This window comes from Diabrotica virgifera, chromosome 3 (assembly GCF_917563875.1).
Source record: "Diabrotica virgifera virgifera chromosome 3, PGI_DIABVI_V3a".
NCBI lineage: Eukaryota > Metazoa > Arthropoda > Insecta > Coleoptera > Chrysomelidae > Diabrotica > Diabrotica virgifera.
The window spans coordinates 227704211-227726831 of NC_065445.1; the positions used below are offsets into that span (position 1 = coordinate 227704211).

At 31.5% G+C, this 22621-nt stretch overlaps 1 protein-coding gene across 1 annotated transcript in view; it reads right to left on the reverse strand.

Moving 5' to 3' along the window:
* Positions 1–233: 233 nt before the first annotated feature.
* LOC126881559 (E3 ubiquitin-protein ligase RING1) overlaps positions 234–22621 on the reverse strand; it is a 40400-nt gene continuing 18012 nt past the window's right edge. Inside the window, exons 4-5 of the mRNA XM_050645886.1 lie at positions 10315–10495; positions 234–509 (exon numbers count right to left, since the gene is read on the reverse strand). Coding sequence (XP_050501843.1) covers positions 444–509; positions 10315–10495 — 247 coding nt within the window. The 3' untranslated portion in view covers positions 234–443. The remainder of the gene's footprint in view (positions 510–10314; positions 10496–22621) is intronic.

Below are 22621 nucleotides of genomic sequence, written 5' to 3' on the forward strand. Positions count from 1 at the left end.
ATTTTTTTCAAAATTTGTGAAAACAACCTAATAACAACAACTTGTTGCTTATATATTTTCGCAGGATTTTTAAAATAATCTTTTTTAAAAACAGCATTACAATAAATATGTAGCTTAAAACCACATAAACATAATATTTAACTTAGACAAGAGCCGTTTTAGTGTAGATGTGTTCTTTCGATTATAACACGATCAATATGACTTATTGTTTTTTAGAAAAAAAAAAAGCAGGATTCATCTTAATTATTAATTTCTTTAATGTAATACTACAGCCTATATACAAGCTTACATTATATTAAAATGACCACAAACGATCATAATTTGCATAGCTAATTTTATACAATTCAGACCATTTTGCTATCTTTCCATTGAGTAAATACACCTTCTTCAAAAAATCCTCGCTCACCCTTTTAGGGAGCCTTTTTTGGCCCCTTACCCATTCCCTATGTTTTTTTCCATGAATAGAACATCTCCAAGGGTTTATTCACCTTCCAATATTTGTCATTGACCTGAAAAATATTAAACATAAAAATTAAATTAGTGTACAAAAGCTTAAATATTTTTATGTCATACTAGTCGTACTATTGTATGACTAGTATGACATACTATTGTTCAACTATTGTGTTTTTACTGCTTAGCTACCAACTACATAATAGTATACTTTATGGCAAGCACAATACTTGACAAACCTGGTACCAAGCGAAAATCCAAAAGTCGACTTCAACCAAATTAGTGGAGTCACTGAAGGTGGATATGAGCTATTACCTCCGATTTCGTTGAACCTCCATTTTCATGAAAATTGGTGAGTAGTTAGAGAATACCTCACGGAACAAAGGTGACATGATGCCGACTTGCGCTTTTACCCTGGGGGTGGATGCCACCCCTTCTCGGAGTTAAAAATTATTTTATTAAAAATAATACCATAAATCGATAGAGGGACAAATTCTAAGTAAAATTTGTTATATAAAGTTATTAAAATAAATCAAACCTTTTTGAGTTATTAAACATCAAAGATTTTAATTTTTCGTGAGAAAAATCCATGTTTTTAATCGATTTTTCATAAATAACTCAAAAAGTGTAAGTTTTTAGAAAACAGTTATTACCAAAATTGAAGCTAATAAAAAACTAAATAAACTCGTTACTAAAAAAATATTTTAATGTTAATTTAAAGTGAGTTATAGGTAATTGAATGTATATTTTTTTTTGGCGAGTACCCAAATCCAAATATTTAATCTTAAATAACGGGAAAATTATGCATTTTATAACATAAAGTATTAATTAAATATTTTTCAAAGTACTTAAAAATATCTATCAAATGAGTCCCCGAACAAGTTCATAGCGTTAAAAGTTTATGCACCAAAAATTTTTCAAAATTTATCTTTAAAAAATTTTTCCAAAAAATGGTGTTGTTTTTTTTAATAACTCCGTCAATTTTTACGATACCAGGTTCACCTAAAAACCATTTGAAAGCTAATTTCAAGGGATAATAAACCAAGTCGAATTTATCCTTTTAAACCTCTTACTTTTTTAAAAATAAAACAAACAGTAGCGATCAACAGGTAGCAACAAACGCGTTCCAAGATTGCGGCTCTAATTTTGAATATTTTGTCGAGATATTTGGCACACATATTCGTAATATAATAAAGAATGGCGGTACAGAGCCCAATTTCAGAAATATGTTAGTATGTAGAAATTACTCTATAACTAAATTAAATATTGAAAAAAGGAACCTGTACCGCCATTAAGAAAGACAAAAAAAATACACTTTCTTCAAATAAACTTTTTTATTCCGTGCCTAGATTTTGTGTCACATTGGAACTACTAAAAATCGATTTTTTTATAACAGGAAATCGAACGTCACTGACTTAGCAACATTTCGCGCCTATGTGTATAAACATTATTGTTTTTGATAGTATAAACGTCACTGTCATTGTCGAATTTCCGACGCACTGTTGCCTCACTTTTGAAAGTTCGCAGAACTTTCGCAATCTTGGACCGCGTTTGTTGCTACCTGTTGATCGCTACTGTGTGCTTTTAAAATAGTCCCGGTTACATGGTTGTCGCAGCAAAATTTAAGTTTAAAACGTTTCTATCTCGGTTATTTTTTACTCTAGGGAAATAGTAAAAACGGTGAAATATTTGGTACAGAAAAAACTAAAATTTGGTTATATAACATTTTTTACGTATATTAAGTATTTTTGGAGTTATTATCAAAAGAAAATATGAAAATTACAATAATTTTAAAAATTCTGATTTTCTTAAATTATATCTTTTTTTCAAAAATATGCATTCTAAACCGGTCAAAATTATTGAAATCATTACTTATATTACTATAAAGAAATTCTAGTAAGGATTACTATAAATTTTAATTTTTGTGGAAATGGCGTATGCTTTATTTTTGACTTTTTCCTAAAAAATTCGAAAGGGCTCTCTTATTTTCATCATAACTTGCTTAATTTTGATGCTATTAACTTCTACTGGAGCTCATTTGATAGGTATTCCGAAGTACTTTGATAAGTGCATTGCACGTATATTTTATAAAATGCATCGTTTTCCCGTTATTTAAGCTTGAATACTTAGATTTGAGTACTCGTCTAAAAAAATATACATTCAATTACCCCTAACTCACTTTCAATTACCATTAGTTTAGTTTTTTAAGCGAGTAGTTTATTTCGTTTTTTATTAGCTTCAATTTTGGTAATTAGAACTTTTTTGTAAAAACTTATAGTTTTTGAGTTACGAAAAATCAGTTAAAAACATGGATTTTTCTCACGAAAAATTAAAATCTTTGATGTTTAATAACTCAAAAAGTTTTGATTTATTTTAATAACTTTATATAACAAATTTTGCTTAGAATTTGACCCTCTATCGATTTATGGTATTATTTTTAATAAAATAATTTTCATTCCCGAGAAGGGGTGGAATCGACCCCCCAGGATAAAAGCGCAAGTTGGCATTATGTCACCTTTGTTCCTTGAGGTAATCTCTAACTACTCACCAATTTTCATGAAAATCAATGGAGGTTCAACGAAATCGGAGGCGAAAACCTTCAGTGACTGCACTAAAATAGTCCATAAATATAAATACTTAGGGCATGAAATCCAAATTGCCAGGGACAATAAGGCCGCATATGGAGCTCTAGCAGACATCTTCAAGAGCAACATGCTAAATTATCTGAAAAAGAAGACTTCTTTTTCTCTTCTTCTTGTAATAGGACTATGTCCTGTTTCTTCTGTTACAGTCTCTGCTGCGATCCGGAGCTCCAGCTCTCGTACCATCGTTTTTTGGGTCTTCATATGGGTCGCTTGGTGTTGGGCTTCTGTGTCTTCGCCCATTGCGCCATACGTTCAGGATCCATCCGATCTACGTGATATCTCCACATGCGTCGTCGTGCTCTTGTCCATCTCACTGCGTCTTGAACACCTAGCTCTCTCAATGTGTCTTCGTTTCGTATTCTATCTCTGAGTGTAATACCTCTTATGGATCTTAGGGTTTTCATCTCTGTTGTTCTCATTATTTGTTTGGTCTTTGTTGTCTCGGCTCTTGTCTCATCTGCGTATGTCAGTACGGGTCTAACACATGTCTTATAAATGCGGACTTTGCTTTCATTGCTCATATATTTATTCCGCCAGATTATATCCCTCAGGAATCCAGATATTTTCGCTGCTTTAGTTGCCTGCTGTTTTGTTTCTTGTCACAGATGCCTGCCGCTAGATATTTCTACACCCAAGTATCTACAATCCATTACCTGTTCGATTATATGGTCGTCCACTACTAATTTACATCTAATTGGGTTCTTGGATATTACCATCGATTGGGTTTTCTCTGTGGATAGTGTCAGGTTATACTTTTCGGCGGTTATTTTAAATTTTTGTAGTAGGCGTTGTAAGTCATCTTCGTTTTCGGCTATTAAGATTGCATCATCTGCGTAGCAAAGTATTCTCATGGTTCGGTTACCCATTTTGTATCCCTGATTCATTTTGTTTGTTAACACTACGTATAACTTCCTCCATTATTAAATTAAATAGGCATGGACTGAGGATGTCCCCTTGTCTAATGCCGACATTGATTTTGATTTCTTCCGTGAGCCCGTGTGTGGTTTTTATTCGTGTTTTGTTGGATCTATTGAGCTCTTTGATTATGTTTCTATACCTCTGACCTATGTTTTTCTTTCCAAGGATAGTGAGCACGTCCTTCAATCGTACTCTGTCGAATGCCTGTTTTAGATCTACAAATCATGTGAACATGGGCTTGAAGAAAAAGAAGACGTTTGACCAATGTGTGCTTCCAGTCATTGGGAAGCACTATCGTTAAGCCAGGCCACAGCAACCAAACTTAGAGTGGCCCAAAGAAGAATGGAACGGTCACTACTTGGACTGACTCTCAGAGACAGGGTTAGAAACGAGGAAATCAGAAGGACAGCTGTGGGAGCACGCCAAATAGAATTCTATTTTAGTGACGTCACGTTGCCTAGCAACCGTCGATTCTCCCATTATGAAATTCTATTTTGTGACGTCAGCAAAATAGAATTCTATTTGGCGTGCTCTGGGCCCTGGCTTCAGAGATGTCATAGAGCGAATAGCATGGTTGAAGTGGAATTGGGCGGGTCGTGTAGCCAGAATGAAGGACGGGAAGTGGATCCAAATCAAGTCTATCAAGTTTATGTAAGGAAAAGCCGGATCCAAAAGGTATCCCTGCCAACATCCCTGAAACATAATCTTTTGAAGACATACTACCCTCTCTATATCCTTCAGCAACTGACGTACTCTTCCATCCATAATGCTGTTTCGACGTTGACATATTGACTCCCAGAGTCTGCCATGCCAATGCTTGACGCAGATCATGACCTGTATACTTGTCAGGATCGTTCAAACCCGATATTTTTGATGATGAGAATTTTTCCAAATGTATTTTTCCAACTGGCTGTGTAGTACAGTGACCTTCATAGGTCAGATTTTTTTTAACAACTATGTGGTTGTAAAGACATTTAATCTCTTATTAGCTTCTAACTGTTCATTTTGTCTTCGTCAATAATAGCAAAAACGCGCCTTTTGTCGGTTTTTGTATCTGTACATTTACCACAAAAACTGATTTTCTATCTTCTACGTAATTAGCATATTCATCAGTTCTTGCCGTCGATATCCACCAAATACACCAAATATTAATGCAAATTTGTTGATTAAAAACGACTCGTTCGGTGCTTCATGGATAAATTTTAAAACATCTCCTCTAGACAGAACTTTACGACTAATTTGACTGGCATCCTTTTGACCCTTGTTTCAAATATTCGCTTAATTTATGGTAATTAGGGATGTTAATATTCTTATTTACCATTAAAGTTTTCTTTAAATACCATTGAATATTTGAATCATAAGGAACTCAGAAAAAACGTTTCAGCGACATCGCCAAAGTATCTAAGCAGCACAGTTCCATTAATAACGTGTGATCCAAAATTATTGTCACCATAGGTGGCTCTGAACGACAGAGATAGCTATACAGTGCATGTCTATTCTTAATTCAGATATACTTTCCAGTTTACGTCAACTTTGCAGTGTACGTCAACTTAACAAGAAAGGTTAGGTTATGTAGAGATGTTGGTGGTGGACATATACAGCATCTTGTTTGATTTTATTTATTATTGTTACTTATAATTTTGTTAATTCTTTTTATTTTTGATTAAAGTTCTGTGTTAAAAATTTTTATGTTTTATAATGTTAATCAACATTAATTGATAAACCAATGATATAAATTCAGATTAAAACAAGACATACGTAATTTTTTGCACGGCTAGCTTTGATCCCAATAATTGTGGATCGCTCGTTATGTTCTACATAGTTTTCTGCCATACAGATCAGTAATTTTTCGAATTCTTTGTAGCACGCATCTCTCGATTTCTTTGGTAGCAAGTTTTGTGTTGCCTTTTCTGCTTTTTTTGTGATTTCTTCGGGAATTTCAAAACTTTCCTGCATTTTCACTTTTTATGTTTGAATTGCAGCAAATGCTTATTTATGTTTGACATCATTATCCTAACTATGATATTGCCTACTCTACTATGATAAATTTTCCAAATTTATTTTTTTTTTAGATTGTGAATACAATAACAAACTAGTATGACATAAAAGATTGTATGCACCTTTGACATTAAGGGAATAGACGCAAACTTTCGGCTCCAAAACTATTTAAATGGGATTCGTTTTTTTCGAATCCTGAGAAAACTAATAAGTATTTTTGAAAAATTTAAACGCAGAATAAAAGATTACCTTATTACCGAGGGCCGAAAGTCCCTGAAAACTTCTACTTAAGTTGGAAACATATGGGAAACTTTTTTGTTATTAATTTTACGAAAAAAAGTTATTCTTTATAAAAAGTTCTGCATGCCTCAAAACCTAAGATTCAATCATCATATGTCAAATTGTCTTAATATTATACGAGGTATGTCAAAAAATATGAATTTCAGTCAAGGGTAAAGTACCTTTATTTCTCTCAATATCGAAAATTCTTATGATAAAAAGTTGTTTGGAATTAAAAACTAAGATAAAATATACAATTACATGCTTCTAATTGAAAAAAAAAATAAATAAAAATTTTTTCTCAAATTTATGGATACCTACCCAACATCGTTTTTAATTATTACAAATATGATAACTCGTTTATTATTCATTTTACGAAAAAATATTATTCTTCATAAAAAGCTTTGCATGGTCTAAAATCTAAGACACAACCATGATATATCAACTTTTATTAATTTTATATGAGGTGTGTCAAAAAATATGAAATTAGCTCAAGATTATAGTACCTTTATATTTCACAATATTTCAATTAGAAGGATGTAATTGCATATTGAAACATAGTTTTTAATTCTAAACAACTTTTTTAATAACCGTTTTCAATATTGTGAAAAATAAAGGTACTTTACTCTCGAGTGAAATTCATATTTTTTGACATACCTCGTATAAAATTAATAAAATGTGATATTTGATGGTTGCATCTTCAGTCTTAGGACATACAGAGCTTCTTATAAAGAATACCTTTTTTTCGTAAAAGTAATAATAAAAGAGTTATCGTATGTGTAATAAATAAAAATAAGTTAGTATCAATAAATTTGAGAAAAATTTGGAAAATATTTTTTTCTAATTAGAAGCATCTACCTAATTGCATATTTGATCTTAGTTTTTATTTCCAAACAACTTTTCATAATAAGAATTTTCGATATTGAGAGAAATAAAGGTACTTTACTCTTGAACGAAGTTTATATTTTTTGACATACCTCGTATAATATTGACAAAATTTGATATCTGATGATTGAATCTTAGGTTTTAGAGCATGCAGAACTTTTTATAAAGAATAACTTTTCTTTGTAAAATGAATAACAAAAAAGTTTCCCATATGTTTCCAACTTAAGTAGACACGCTGTATAATGTTTATTTTAATAAGTTACAGGAATGAAAAACTAAGAGTTTTTGAACATGTTCGACCAACTCTAGATCAAAATAAACTTTAAATTCAGTCAGAGACATAAAGAATGATAAAAATTTATCATTCACCCATCATGGTCGCTTTTTCGATTTCTAAGCTCAAATTAGGGGTGCGTCGTTCGCCTACTAAGTTCGGCGCCTCGTTGGGAGCGCCCACTTAGACAGTCGCCCTCAAGCATAAACATCTACTTAATGCCCGTGGTGCATAAATACAGTGGAACCTCGATAACTCGGATTAATCGGGACCGCGGCCGATCCGGGTTATTGAAAATCCGGGTTAGCCGGAGAATATGGTAAAAATTAATAAAATACGGTATACTTACAGATAAACTCCGTTAGAATTGAAATAACATGAAATATATACATATAAATATGCACAGTACCTACACATCTAAATTACTAAAAACACGCAAACACAAACCTAAGCAAACGGAAGCGAACAATACAATATGTACTGTATTCATACAGTCACAATCGGAACGATGTTTTGTTATTATGTATTATGAACAGTGAAAACTAAGACCATTGATTAAAAACGAATTTTTTTAATAGTCTTTCTTAAACAATGCTAACACAGTTTGAAATAAAAATAAAGGATTACTACAGACAGATGCCTGTTGTTTCTGCCGGCTTGTGCCATGAGTCATTTTTACTATTGTATAGTTCAAATTACACAAATACACATTATCTCTCAAATATTATATTACATACATACATTTTTATTGTTGAAATGTTTATCTGATAATTAACTATTTTGATGGGAAATAAAACCCTGTTAAATTGAAAAAATAATTTTATTAACATTTCGACGCCCAGAATGGGTGTCATTGTCAAAATACAAAATACCTAGGTACTGAAAATCAAAATGTTTATCTGATGAAAATCGGTCCGGGTTAGCCGGACTTCCGGGTTATCGGGGGCCGACTTATCGGGGTTCCACTGTAACTATTAAAGAGTAATAGTCCAAGTAATGAAGCTTAGAATAGGACAAAACCTCGCAATTTTTACAGAATGGATCCATTTGCTTGAAAATTTGAGAATAAGTAGTGGATAGTCCAAGGATCAAAATCTATATGATGCTGAAAGGCGCTTTTACCATGGGGGTGGTTGTCACCCCATCTCGGGGGTGGAAATTTTTTATTATATTTTGACCGCAAAAGTTAGTAAAAACATTCATTCTAAGCAAAAAACGTTCTATATATTTTTTTGATAAAATTAATAGTTTTCCATTTATTCGCTATCGAAAGTGTTAGTTTTATATCGAAAAAATCAATGTTGTTAATAAGATTTCGGCTAATAACTCCAAAAGTTTTCGTTTTATCAAAACAACTTTACTTAACAAAAATGTACCTCTTGAAACAATAAACAAAACCGTTTCTTTTAATTTTTTTTTAAGACCAATAGTAATCGAGCTATACATTATTAAGTGTTAGCTCTTCTTCGTCAAATGCTAAATACTGTAGTTTCAAAGTCAAAAGACGACAAAACTATGCATTTTTCGAGGATAACTTGTTCAAACTAATTTAAAGCATTTGAAAATATCTACCTCCAGAAATAAAAAGAAAGTCTTTAGCTCAAAAATTAAGTGACGCATATTGAAAAGAATGTTAATCCCTACTTTTTTCAGCGAAAAAGTGATCCGAAGCAACCTCCTAATCACCACCCTTATTAAAATTAGTCATTAACCTTATTTGGTCTTCTTTATTTTTATATTATTAATAGGCTCTAGAAGTTTGACCGGCTTAGAATGATTAGTTGTAAAAAAATGGAGTTAGAAGCGAATAACGAATTTTTGTAGTTTGGAAAAAAATGGCTTTTTCTTCAGAATAGAAAGATTAGAATCAGAGATACGAAAAAATATTTAAATATGAAATTGTAGCTTATTTAATTCTCAAGAAACTGGTTTGCAAAAATTTTTACTACAGCAAAAATTTAGTGAGCTATGGATAATTAAAACTTGTAATAACATGCAAAAACCACCTTTACCAACCCTTTCAAAGTCACCTCTTTTTGCGACTGTGGATTTTAAATATAATTAATATTAACAGTCTTATAGTCCTTATAAAAACCTACAAAATTATTTTTTGTCAAACTTTCTACGATAAAAAATAGAAAAGTTACGGTTAAAAAATCAACATATTTTTTAGAAAAAAAAAAAGGAGAAATCCAATTGGAAGCATAATAATGTAAGTTAGCGGTGTTTTTAGTCATTGGCCTTATTCATTCTTCTTGATTTATGTATTATTAATAGATTCTAGAAGTTTGACTGGCTTAGAAAGATTATTTTTTAAAAAACTGGGGTTAAAAGCGAATAACGAGTTTTTGTAGTTTGGTAAAAATGTTGATTTCTTCAGAATAGAAACATTAGCATCAGAGATAAGAAAAAATGTTTAAATATGAAATTGTAGGTTATTTAATTCCCAAGAAATTGGTTTAAGAAAATTTTTCGTACGGCAAAAATTGAGTGAATCATAAATTAATATATTATTGAAAAACACTTATTTTTTCGATATAAAACTAACACTTTCGATAGAGAATAAATCGAAAACTATTCATTTTATCAAAAAAATGTATAGAACATTTTTTGCTTAGAATGAATGTTTTTATCAACTTTTGCGGTCAAAATATAATAAAAAATTTCCACCCCCGGGATGGGGTGGCAACCACCCCCATGGTAAAAGCGCCTTTCGGCATCATATAGGTTTTAATCCTTGGACTATCTACTACTTTTTCTCAAATTTTCAAGCAAATCGGTCCATTCTGTAAAAATTGCGAGGTGAAAAGCTTCAGTTCCCGGACTATAACAGAAATTTAAAATAATTGATATTATTTGACTTACCTGACCAAGAGTCTGGTTGCCATTTAACTGCACATACTGGCCTGTGGCCGGAGATATGTAAATGCAAAAATTTAGTAAATTGTGTGTAGTTGACAACTGTGAATCTAAATCAAGTGTAAGACGCATTGCGAGATACTTATGCAGGTGGTCAACTGTTGCATTTGCAGTTGTTTTGATGTATCTGTAACATAAATTATCAGTAGTAATTGCACAAGAGCTCTGAAATTATTGAATTTTTCCCGAGTGACAATTTGACAGTTTTAATTTCACGAGCCGAAGTGAAATTATGTCAAAGTGTCACGAGAGCAAAAATTCTATATTAATTTCAGAGGTCGAGTGCAATTTGTTGCGATTATTTCATGAATAAAACTGTTCAAAACCAAAATTTTATTGTAATTTATTTATGTAAGTACCATTAAACACACAGTTTTTATAAATATTTGACGATTGAAAGTCATCACTTTTATAATTTTTAAAACATTAATTGTCATTAATGTCACTGAATGTATTTTTTCGTAGCAACGAAGGGCATCTGACGTAATATACTTAACGACGGGAGATTATCAAAAATTATCGATTTAATTCAGATTTCTGTAGCTTTCTATTGGTCAGAATCTCCTATGAATGAAATAATCACTCAAGTATGTCATTATTAGAAAACTATAAACATGTCAACTGACCATGTACAGTCGTGGTCACTAAGTATTTTACACCTTCATTTTTATATTGTAATACTTTAAAATCGCAATTTAGTACAGATTGACTAAATGTCAAATTGCTTGTCAAAAATTTCGCGCGTATTGAAAAATAAACTGCGCGCCATAGATAACGGGCACCCTAAAAAATGGGTCATTTTTGATGTCGCGTATCTCCTAAACCTGTTGTCCGATTTAACTGATTTTTTGAATATGTTATAGCCCTATTCTTTGTCAATATCACTGTATTAATATTTTTGCAAAACAGGTAAATTTTTATTATATACTGGGTGTACGAATCAAACTGTGTTTTTTTCTCAAAGTTCGCAACACCCTGTGGCATATTCTAGCATTTATAAAATACTGAAATTAAAACCCAACTATAGCCTCAGGTTTTCTTAACATTCTGTTTTTTGATTCATTAATTTGTGATGGATAATACAAAAGTTATGTACTTTAACAACTAGGCATGCTCTTTATCAGTACAGGGTGTTTCTAAAGAAGTACGACAAACTTTAAGGGATAATTCTGCATGAAAACATAATGAGCGGTTGCTTTATAAACATATGTCCGCAAATGCTTCGTTTCCGACATACAGGATGTTGAATTTTTTCTTAAAAACTGACGATTTATTTATTGCCCTAAAACCGGTTGAGATATGCAAATGAAATTTGGTGGGTTTTAAGACGTAATTTTTGAACATTTTTTGATATACAATTAAGAATTTTTTATTCACCATTGGCGTACATACGAATAATATGATCGGTCATATTACCCGTATGCGCTCCAACAGTGAATATAAAATTCTTAGTTGAATGTCAAAAAATGCGCAATAACCATCTCTTAAAACCTACCAAATTTCATTTGCATATCTCAACCGGTTTTAAAGCAATAAATAAATCATCAGTTTGTAAGAAAAAATTTAACATCCCGTATCTCGGAAACGAAGCTTTTGCGGATATATGATTATAAAGCAAACTGTCATTATTTTTAATTCAGAATTACCCCTTAAAGTTTGTCGAACTTATTTAGTCCCTAAAACACTTTAGACTTATAACACCCTGTACTGATGAAGAACATGGCTAGTTGTTAAAGTACATAACTTTTGTATTATCCAACATAAGCGAATGAATCAAAAAACAGAATGTTAAGAAAACCTGAGGCTATAGTTGAATTTTAATTTCAGTATTTTATAAATGCTAGAATAATCCACAGGGTGTTGAGAACTTTGAGAAAAAAACACAGTTTGATTCGTACACCCGGTATACAATGAAAATTTACCTGTTTTGCAAAAATATGATTACAAAGATATTGACAAAGAATAGGGCTATAACATATTCAAAAAATCATTTAAATCGGACAACAGGTTTAGGAGATACGCGACATCAAAAATGACCCATTTTTTAGGGTGCCCGTTTTCTATGACGCGCAGTTTATAATAAAAAGCGATTAAACGCGTCCAAAATGCCTATACATTTGAATGACGCACAAAACCAAAAGCAATTGCCAAACTCAATAATTTTAACTCAATTTTATTCAAGAAAACTTCTTTCTATAATTTCCATTTGGTTACATTTTGTAAAATAGAGTAATTTTATATTGATTTTTTAATTTTCATCAAACTATTCTGGGTCCCCAACTTTTAACGTCACTTTGACGTAAAAGGAGCGTTTAAACGAAGTAAAAATTCAAAAAATTGGCCACTGTATATTAAAGAGTGTAAACTATTCAATGGTCACATAGTCCAATCGGGTTAGACGAATAACAGGCCTTACCTTGCATTAGGAGCTGCCCCAAATTTTATTTTTTTAATCTTTAGGGGGGGTCAATAGTAGTGTAAATTTAAAATCTCGACTGAATTCCGCCGTTGCGTTAGCCGCCATTTTCAACTTTTCGGCAAAAAGTATAACAACCAAAATTGTTGAAAATGTCATTTTCTATCATTTCTATTTTTACAATTTTTTCGTGCCATCGATATTTTCCGAGTTATAGCGGAAAATAGTGACAGTTATATATAAATAGAGCATAATTATTGAATTATCTCGTTTATTGTTACTTTTACGACAAAAATGTTCCTATACGAATTTTACACAATTTTAGTTTTATTAATTTTTTTGCTAAAGTTAATATTTAAGGTAGTATGTATGCGATAATGGCGCGAGCGTAAGACCTGCATAGGGATTACGAACACTCGATACGAATCGTATCCGCCATGTTTTCCCGTAAGGCGCTATGGGAAAACATGGCGGATACGATGCGTATCGAGTGTACGTAATCCGGGCCCTGATTGATTTTGTAGCAATTGTTTTTGTTTAATATTTACGCCATTTTCAACTTAAATTGTTCCAAATATGATTTCCTACAATTTCTTTTTAACAATTTTTTTCATGCGGTTGATATTTTCCGAGTTAAGTGGGAAAATAGTAAAAAGTGGTGGGGGGAGCATAATTACTGAATTGAATCTTTTTTCCGAGCTGCCCCAAATTTTATAATTCTATCCTTTAGAGGAGATCAATAGTAGTGTAAATTTAAAATCTCGACTGAATTCCGCGGTTGCATTAGCCGCCATATTGATTTTAAAGGAGAACCGTTGTTGCTTAATATCTCCGCCATTTTCAACTTTTCGACAAAAACGGTAGGAACTAAAATTGTTGGAAACGCAATTTCCTACAATTTCTTTTCCACAATTTTTTTATGCGATCAATATTCTCCGAGTTGAGGAGGAAAATAGTGGAAGCGGAGGGGAAGCATAATTATTGAATTGTCTCATTTAGTATTAACTTTACGACATAATTGTACATAAACAAAAATAAAGGAATTATATTTTATACAATTTTTGAAACTTCCAATAAAACACCAACCAAACTAAGTACATATAAGACATAAATAATAACTTATATGCATTAAGTTCACTCAATTTTATTAACTAGCGGGTTTTATTGGTTGAATTTGTCGAATTTGTTGAATATTTTAATATTTCAACAATTTTTTTTTAATTTTGGACCCCGTTGGGGGAATTTTCCCATCCCCCCTTAGACCCGCCACAGGTTCTCTCGAAAAATTGTAGTAAATCGTAATTGCAACAATTTCAGGCCTTACATTTTTTGTCGAAAAGTTGAAAATGGGGAATATATTAAACAAAAACAATTGCTTTAAAATCAATCGGGTCTTACGCTCGCGCCTTTACCGCATAAGTACTACCTTAAATATTGATTTTATCAAAAAAATGAAAGAGATCAAAATTGTACAAAATTTAATTTTCTTCATTTTTGTATAGGTTAAAATTTGTTGTAAAAGTAAGAATAAACGAGATAATTCAATAAATCAATAATTATGCTTTAACTGTCACTGTTTTTCCCCATAACTCGGAAAATATGGACCGCACGAAAAAATTATAATAAACGAAATTATAGAAAATCGCAATTTCAACAATTTCAGTTTGTATATTTTTTGTCGAAAAGTTGAAAATGGCGGAGATATTGAGCAAAAACGGTTCTCGTTTAAAATCAAGATGGCGGCTAACGCAACGGTCAAATTCAGTCGAGATTTAAAATTTATACTACTATTGATCCCCACTAAAGATTGGAAAAATAAAATTTGGGGCAGCTTCTAATGCAAGGTCAAATGGTATCCCGACTGGGCTAACAGCTGTACATCATACAAGAACATTTTGGCATCATGAGCAATTTCTATATTCAAGAGATTAATGATATTACTGTGAAAACTATGGTCTCATTTGCCTAATCATATTTGACCTTGATTCTTAGGACAAAAAAGTCAAAATTAATTAGTGCAGTCACACAAAATCGGAGGTTTTCACCTCCGATTTTGTTGAACCTCCATCGATTTTCATGAAAATTGTTGAGTAGTTAGAGGATACATCAAGAAATAAAAGTTACATGGTGCGCCAACTTGGAATTTTACCCTGGGGTGGGTACCACCCAGAGCTGGGCAATACCCGGGTACAAGTACCCGAATTTTGTACTCTAAGTACATTTTGGGTACTCAGTACCCGAGTACATTTTCAATAAAGTACTCGGTTCTCGTACCCGTAGCGTATGGATAAAATACCTGGTACCCGCGTTTATTATACGAGTACATTTATCGAGTACTTTTTGCAAGTCTAAACTTGTCGTTGCATGTGGGACAGCAAATTAATAGCAACACGCAAAACGCCGTTTTCAGTATCAGTCCATTCGCAAAGTCAAGCAAACGCGCCTATTCTCTTATGCCATAATAATTAATAGCCCTCGAAGAAATGCTATGAAGAACTGATGAAACTTTGAAAAATTAGTTAAATATTTTTAAAGCCCATTTTATAAAAATTGAATGTGAATGTCGGTCAAAATAATTTTGTCTATTTGTTGATGGAAATTCGCAGTACTATTAGGACCTATTGTATCTACCTAAACAGGAGATTAAATAACCTGCATCGGGTCGGTGGTCACAAGGTTCTTAAAATCCTATAATAAAATATCGTAAAAGCGTTGTAAAAGAAAAACGTTTGTCACTATTTATAAGTATGATTTAAATTCACAAAAGTTGGCAGAAAAATATGGTGTAAAAACTCAAATGATTAAAGGATATAAAAAAATAAAAGGGAGTTGAAAAATTCTTTAAAAAAGCTTAACATCAATCTGTTTATTCCGTAGTATAGTATGTACCTACCTAGTTTTGTTTTATATTAGGATATTAAAGTAGTTTTAGTAGTTTCCGTTTATGTATAGAATTATATTTGCTTTTATTAACAAAATAAACAAAGTTCCAATTATTTTTTATGTATTTGGGGACTACAAAAACTGGAAATACCGGCCAAGTTCCTTCATTTTTAGTGGCCGTTACTGACAGGTTTTACTGTATTATAGTCCAGGGCGCATCTGTTTTGAGATGGACGTTGAGAGGTGACTCAAATGTTTTTGCAGAAATTGCTTGAAAATAACTCAAATAATAATATTTGAGTTATCCTCCCACTCAAAATGGTCCGGAACATTGTTTAAAAAATAATCCAAATGTCAAAATATGAAGGAAAAATTCGATTTTTTATTGGTTTTTTGATTATAACTTTAAAACTATTTATTTCTGAGAAAAGTTGTACTGACATAAAAGTTGCGTAATTAAATTTAAAAAATAGTCACCCTTGTTTCAAAATAGCAATCATTGCGAAAAATACCATACAAAAACAAGTATTCGCATTTTACGTTTTTCAACCATTTACGCTACACTTAGGACCTTCATATTTTACCCAGAAAAACTTTATGATATAGTAAAACAACACTGTAAATTTCATTAAGATCGGTTTAATAAATTTTGCAATCCAGCTTTCGCAAAAAAATTCATTTTTTTTTAATGTTGCAGGACTGAAAATAAAGCAGATAGCAAGTTGAATTTTTTTTTCTTATAGAAGTGTACTGTACTTTTCATTTGCAATTTGCAAAGTTAAAATCGATTAATTACCACGGCGTCAGGAACTTTTTTAAATAAACATTAATTTTTGGCGCTACGCGCAGGACAGCGGTGTTCGATTCACACAAGTTGATTTCCACCAAAATTTCTTCCAATCTTTATCTAATATATTATTTTTTTGCTCTATATTTTGTTGTATTTTAATACTTTAATTCCACAAAAATCAAACTAATTTTATTATTGTTTGTGAAATATGGTTTAAACAATTGCATATGTTTAAAAATAATAAACTTTTATTCTCTAAGTTAAAATATATGAACAAAGAAAGTTTTTGCTAAAAAAGTGTTATTTCAAAAGATAGAGTATGTGTTTTTATTTTGCAATAAACAAATTTATTTATTTATATCGAAATGTAATAAAAATTAAAATGTATCAATCATTATCAAAGGTCATTGGAATGCCCAATCAGAGCAAACTATCCGCTATCCTGCGCGTAGCACCAATAATTATTGTTTATTTAAAAAAAATCCTGACGCCGTGGTAGTTAATCGATTTTAATTTTGCAAATTGCAAATGAAAGGTACAGTACACTTCTATACGCAAAAAAATTTCAACTTGCTATCTGCTTTATTTTCAGTCCTGTAACATTTTGAAAAAATGAATTTTTTTGCGAAAGATGGATTGCAAAATTTATTTTGCAAAATCTATCAAACCGATCTTAATGAAATTTACAGTGTTGTTTTACTATATCATAAAGTTTTTCTGGGTAAAATATGAAGGTCCTAAGTGCAGCATAAATGGTTGAAAAACGTAAAATGCGAATACTTGTTTTTGTATGCTATTTTAAGGGTGACTATTTTTTAAATTTTTAACCAATTCTATATTGTAGGAAATTTAATTACGCAACTTTTATGTCAGTACAACTTTTCTCGGAAATGAATAGGTACTTTTAAAGTTATAATCAAAAAACGAAGAAAAAAAATCGAATTTTTCCTTCATTTTTTGAAATTTTGATTATTTAAACAATGTTCCGGACCTATTTGGGAGGGAGGATAACTCAAATATTATTATTTGAGTTATTTTCAAGCAATTTCTGCAAAAAAATTTGAGTGACCTCTCAACGTCCAAATGTACTAATATTTTTACAGATGCGCCCTGGTCTATTAATTAATGATCAATTTTTAAAATTCTTATTTTTTTTATTTAAGTTGGAATTGTACGTTATTTTATGTTTTCATGACTCATATATAAATATGTTTAGAGAGGCAGAGATAATTATTAGGTACCTTCTTACCTTTTTTCGGGTTCTATATTCAAATGTACTCGAAATAAGTACCCGAGAAATTCGGGTAATTCTACTTTGAGTATTGTACTCTAAGTACTTTTTTTGGGCAATGTACTCGTTACTCTGTACTCGTTCCTCAAATATAAAAAGTACCCGGTACTCTGTACCTGAGTACAATTTATCAGTACCCGGCCCAGCTCACCACTCCTTTTCAGGAGTGAAAATTAGTTTATTCAAAATAACCCATAAATCGATAGAGGGGCAAATTCTAAGTAAATAAATCAATTTTTTTTGAGTTACAGTTGATCCCAAACCCTTATTTCAGTGCGTCATAGTTTGTCGAATTCGCTCTAACGCATTAAGCTCGAAGTGACAGAAAAAAACGGACGCCCCTGATTATTATACATAGAACTTCGAAAATTATTTATTTGTTGAAGGGTATTTCCATATTAAAGCGACTTACACTTATAGATGCATAATTGGTTGACAATTACAATACTCTAAATGGATAACCAATCCATGATACGAATAAAGATAATTCTAAACAAAAGTAATCTATCCTGACAGTACTTACGCAATGTTAACGGATAAAATGACAATTGTAATTCTAGGTTAGACAGTTGTCAACGACGCAAAAATAAATATTTTATGTCATTGGTATATTCGGACATTGTATAGTGAAATTGTATTCTATATTTATTTATTTTTTCCTTAAAATATTTTAAATATTCATATTCTAGCAAATATTGATATTTATATATCTAAACATAAAATATAAATATTCTGACAACTGTCAGATTGATCTAAAATGTCATGCAGCGATTCGCGGCATTCTTAAAACCTTATATGACGTCAAAATTAATGACGCACTGAAAAAAGGGTTTGGGATCAACTGTATCTACTAAAGATCAAAGATTTTAATTTTTCGTGAAAAAAATCCGTTTTAAAGCGGTTTTTCATATATAACTCAAAAACTTTTTTACAGAAAAATTATCATTACCAAAATTGAAGCTAATATAAAATCGAATAAATTCCTTACTTGAAAAACCTTTTAATATTACATAATTCAAAGTGAGTTATAGGCAATCAAATGTATATTTTTTTTGCCGAGTACTCAAATCTAAATATTCAAGCTTAAATAACGGGAAAACTATGCATTTTATAAAATATAGGTACTTATTAAACAGTTAAGCAAATCAGAATTTTTCTAATTTTTGGAAATTTAATTTTCTTTGGATAATAACTCAAAAAAATACTCGATATGCGTAAAAAATGATATCAAGACGAAATTGAGTTTTTTGTTAGCAAAGATCTTACGTTTTTTATTTTTGTAGGATAAAAAATAACCGATATGGAACGTTTAAAGCCTAAATTTTACTGCGATAACCATACAACCGTGACCCTTTCCCCTTTTATCTTAAAAAAATTAGGGATTTAAAAGATCAACTTTAATACTACATGTTTTATAGCCCTTGAAATTACCTTTCAAATGGTTTTTGAATAAACCTGATATAAAAATTAACGGAGGCATTAAAAAACATTTTCTTGTAAAAATTTTTGGAGCATCAATTTTGATGCTATCAGCTACTCCTGGAGCTCATTTGATACGTATTTCTGAGTACTTTGATAAGTCTTTAGTAAGTATATGCTATAAAATGCATCGTTTTTCCGTTATGTAATTTTAAATACTTAGATTTGAGTATTCGCACAAAAAAATATACATTCAATTACCTATAACGCACTTTGAATTAATATTAAAAGTTTTTCAAGTACAGTGGAACCCCGATAAGTCGGCCCCCGATAAGCCGGAAGTCCGGCTAACCCGGACCGATTTTCATCATTAACAAATAAACAATTTAACAATTTTATCAAATAAAAATGTATGTAGGCAAAATAATATTTGAGAGATAATGTGTATTTGTGTAATTTGAACTATACGATAGTAAAAATTATTCATGACACACGGCGGCAGAGCGACCGTCTTGGCTTATCGGAAAGAACAGGCACCTGTCTGTATTCCTTTTCCTTTATTTTTGTCAAACTGTCTTAGCATTGTTTGAAATAGACTAGAAGACTATTTAAAAAAATCTTTTTTAAAACAATGGTCTTAGTCTGTTCTGAAATACCAACATTGTCCCTTGTGACCATATTGTGTGTAGTATAGTCGTATTGTTCACCTCAGTTCTGTAATCGTGCTTCAGATTGTGTTTGCGTGTTTTTTGCCTATGTAATGGCAACAAAACGTAAAAATGTTGTAGTGACAATGGAAAAGAAACTAGAAGCATTAGGTAGAATTGATAAAGGCGAATCTTTAAAATCAATTTATTGCAGCATCATATGGTGTCGCTACATCTACAGTATGACTGAGTTTTTTACCAAGAAATGAACAATACTCTACACTCTATACAACTATACGTAATTTAGATGTGTACTGTGCATATGTGTTTTATGTTTTTGTAATTATAATGGAGGTTATCTGTAACTATACTGTATTTTATTAATTTTTACTATATTCTCGGCTAACCCGGATTTTCGATAACCCGGATCGGCCGCGGTCCCGATTAATCCGAGTTATCGAGGTTCCACTGTAACTTATTCGATTTTTTATTAACTTCAATTTTGATAATAACTGTTTTGTAAAAACTTAGTTTTTGAATTATTTATGAATTTATGAAACTGCTTTAAAACACGCATCTTTTTCACGAAAAATTAAAATTTTTGATCTTTATTAACTCAAAAAGTATTGATTTGCTTAGAATTTTTCCCAATATTTATTTATGGGGTTATTTTTAATAAAATAATTTTCGCCCTCGGAAAGTGGTGGCAACCACCCCCAGGGTAAAAACGCAAGTTGGCACCATACCACTTTTGTTTCTTGAGGTGTCCTCTAACTACTCACCAATTTTCATGAAAATCGATGAAGGTTCAACGAAATCGGAGGTAATAGCTCATATAGTATGGTATAACTAGATCCAAACCCAGACATCCAAAGTGAAAGTTATTCTCCAAGACCAAATTGTTCTATATGGTCCACATAATGTTCAGAAAAAATCACACTATTTTGAGCGTAGGGTTTGGGGAAGAGGGGGGAGAAATCGGTAAATTCGTAGTTTCTTAAACTTTTCATCAATATTTCTAAAACTATGCGGTTTAGCATGAACAACATTCTATACAAATTTGAAACAAAAAAGGCCCTATGCATAATCCTTCTAAAATGAACGGTGCCAAAGTTACGGAAGTAGTATTTGTATAATTGGTCTAAAAAGGCCTAACCCAGACATTAAAAGTAAAAGTTTTTCTCCAACACCAAATTGTTCTATATGGTCCAGATATTGTTCAGTAAAAAGTTACACCATTTTGAGCGTCCGGTTTGGGGGGGGGGGGGGCGGGGGGAGAAATCGGTAAATTAGTAGTTTTTCGTCAATATTTCTAAAAATATGCTTTAGCGTAAACAATGTTCTATACAAAAATGTTCTACATCAAATTTAAAACAAAAAAGGTCCGTTACATTATTGTTATAAAATCAACGACTCCAGAGTTACGGAGGGTGAAAAGTGGAGGTTTTCGATATTTTTATATTTTTTGCGCAATTTATAATATTTTTACTGATTGAAAGAAATTTTCCTTAACAGGATTTGCTATTTCAGTGGCCTATGGTATGTCAGTGATAAGCCCTTGAAGAAACGTCAACCTCACCACCCAAAATCATCATCAATTGCCCAAAAAATATAAAAAGTATCGAAAACCTCCACATTTCACCCTCCGTAACTCTGGAATCGTTGATTTTATAACAATTATGGATAGGACCATTCTTGTTTTAAATTTTATGTAGAACGTTTTTGTATAGAACATTGTTTACGCTCAAACATAGTTTTAGAAATATTGACGAAAAACGTAAAGAAACTACTAATTTACCGATTTCTCCCCCATCTCCCCCCCAAACCGGACGCTCAAAATGGTGTAACTTTTTGCTGAACAATATGTGTACCATATAGAACAATTTGGTGTTGGAGAAAACTTTTACTTTTAATGTCTGGGTTAGGCCTTTTTTTGGACCAATTATACTATACTATAGTCGGTTCGCTAAACTCAGACGCAAATGGCTAATGATTTTAGTACGTAATTTTTTTGTTTTTTGCCAATTTTGACAAAATTTACAAAATTACTAAATATTTAGTTATTATTAACTATTTAGTAATTATTTTTTTGCCAATTTTATCAAATTGGCAAAATTACTAGCTTAAATCAGTAGCCAGTTGAGTCTGAGTTTAGCGAACGGACTATACCTCCGTAACTAAGGAACCGTTCATTTTAGAAGGGTTATGCATAGGGCCTTTTTTATTTCAAATTTAATGTAGAACAATTTTGTGTAGAAGGTTGTTCATGCTAAACCTCATAGTTTTAGAAATATTGACGAAAAACGTAAAAAACTACGAATTTACCGACTTCTCCCCCCTCCCCCCCAAATCTGACGCTCAAAAAGGTGTGACTTTTTTCTGAACATTATATGGACCATATAGAATAATTTGGTGTTGGAGGATAACTTTCACTTTGGATGTCTGGGTTATGTCATTTTTTGAATCAATTCTATCATACTAATATTCACCTTCAGTGACTGTACTGAATTTTAAAAACGATATAAATCTGACAGGTATTATACAATACGATAGGGGACATTATACAACTGGCATACTTTTAAATAATATTTTACTATTTCGTATACAGTTTTCCAGTATTAAGCTTTTAAAACACTTTGTATGATTTATATTTATACTAATTTTGCAAGAGAAGGTATATATGGAAAATGAAATATGCAGGTATAAAATTGAAGAAAAAACTGATCTGGAAAATTACCGACCAATCAGTCTGTTAAATCATCTTTATAAACTTTTCACGAGAGTAATCACCACAAGATTAGACAAGA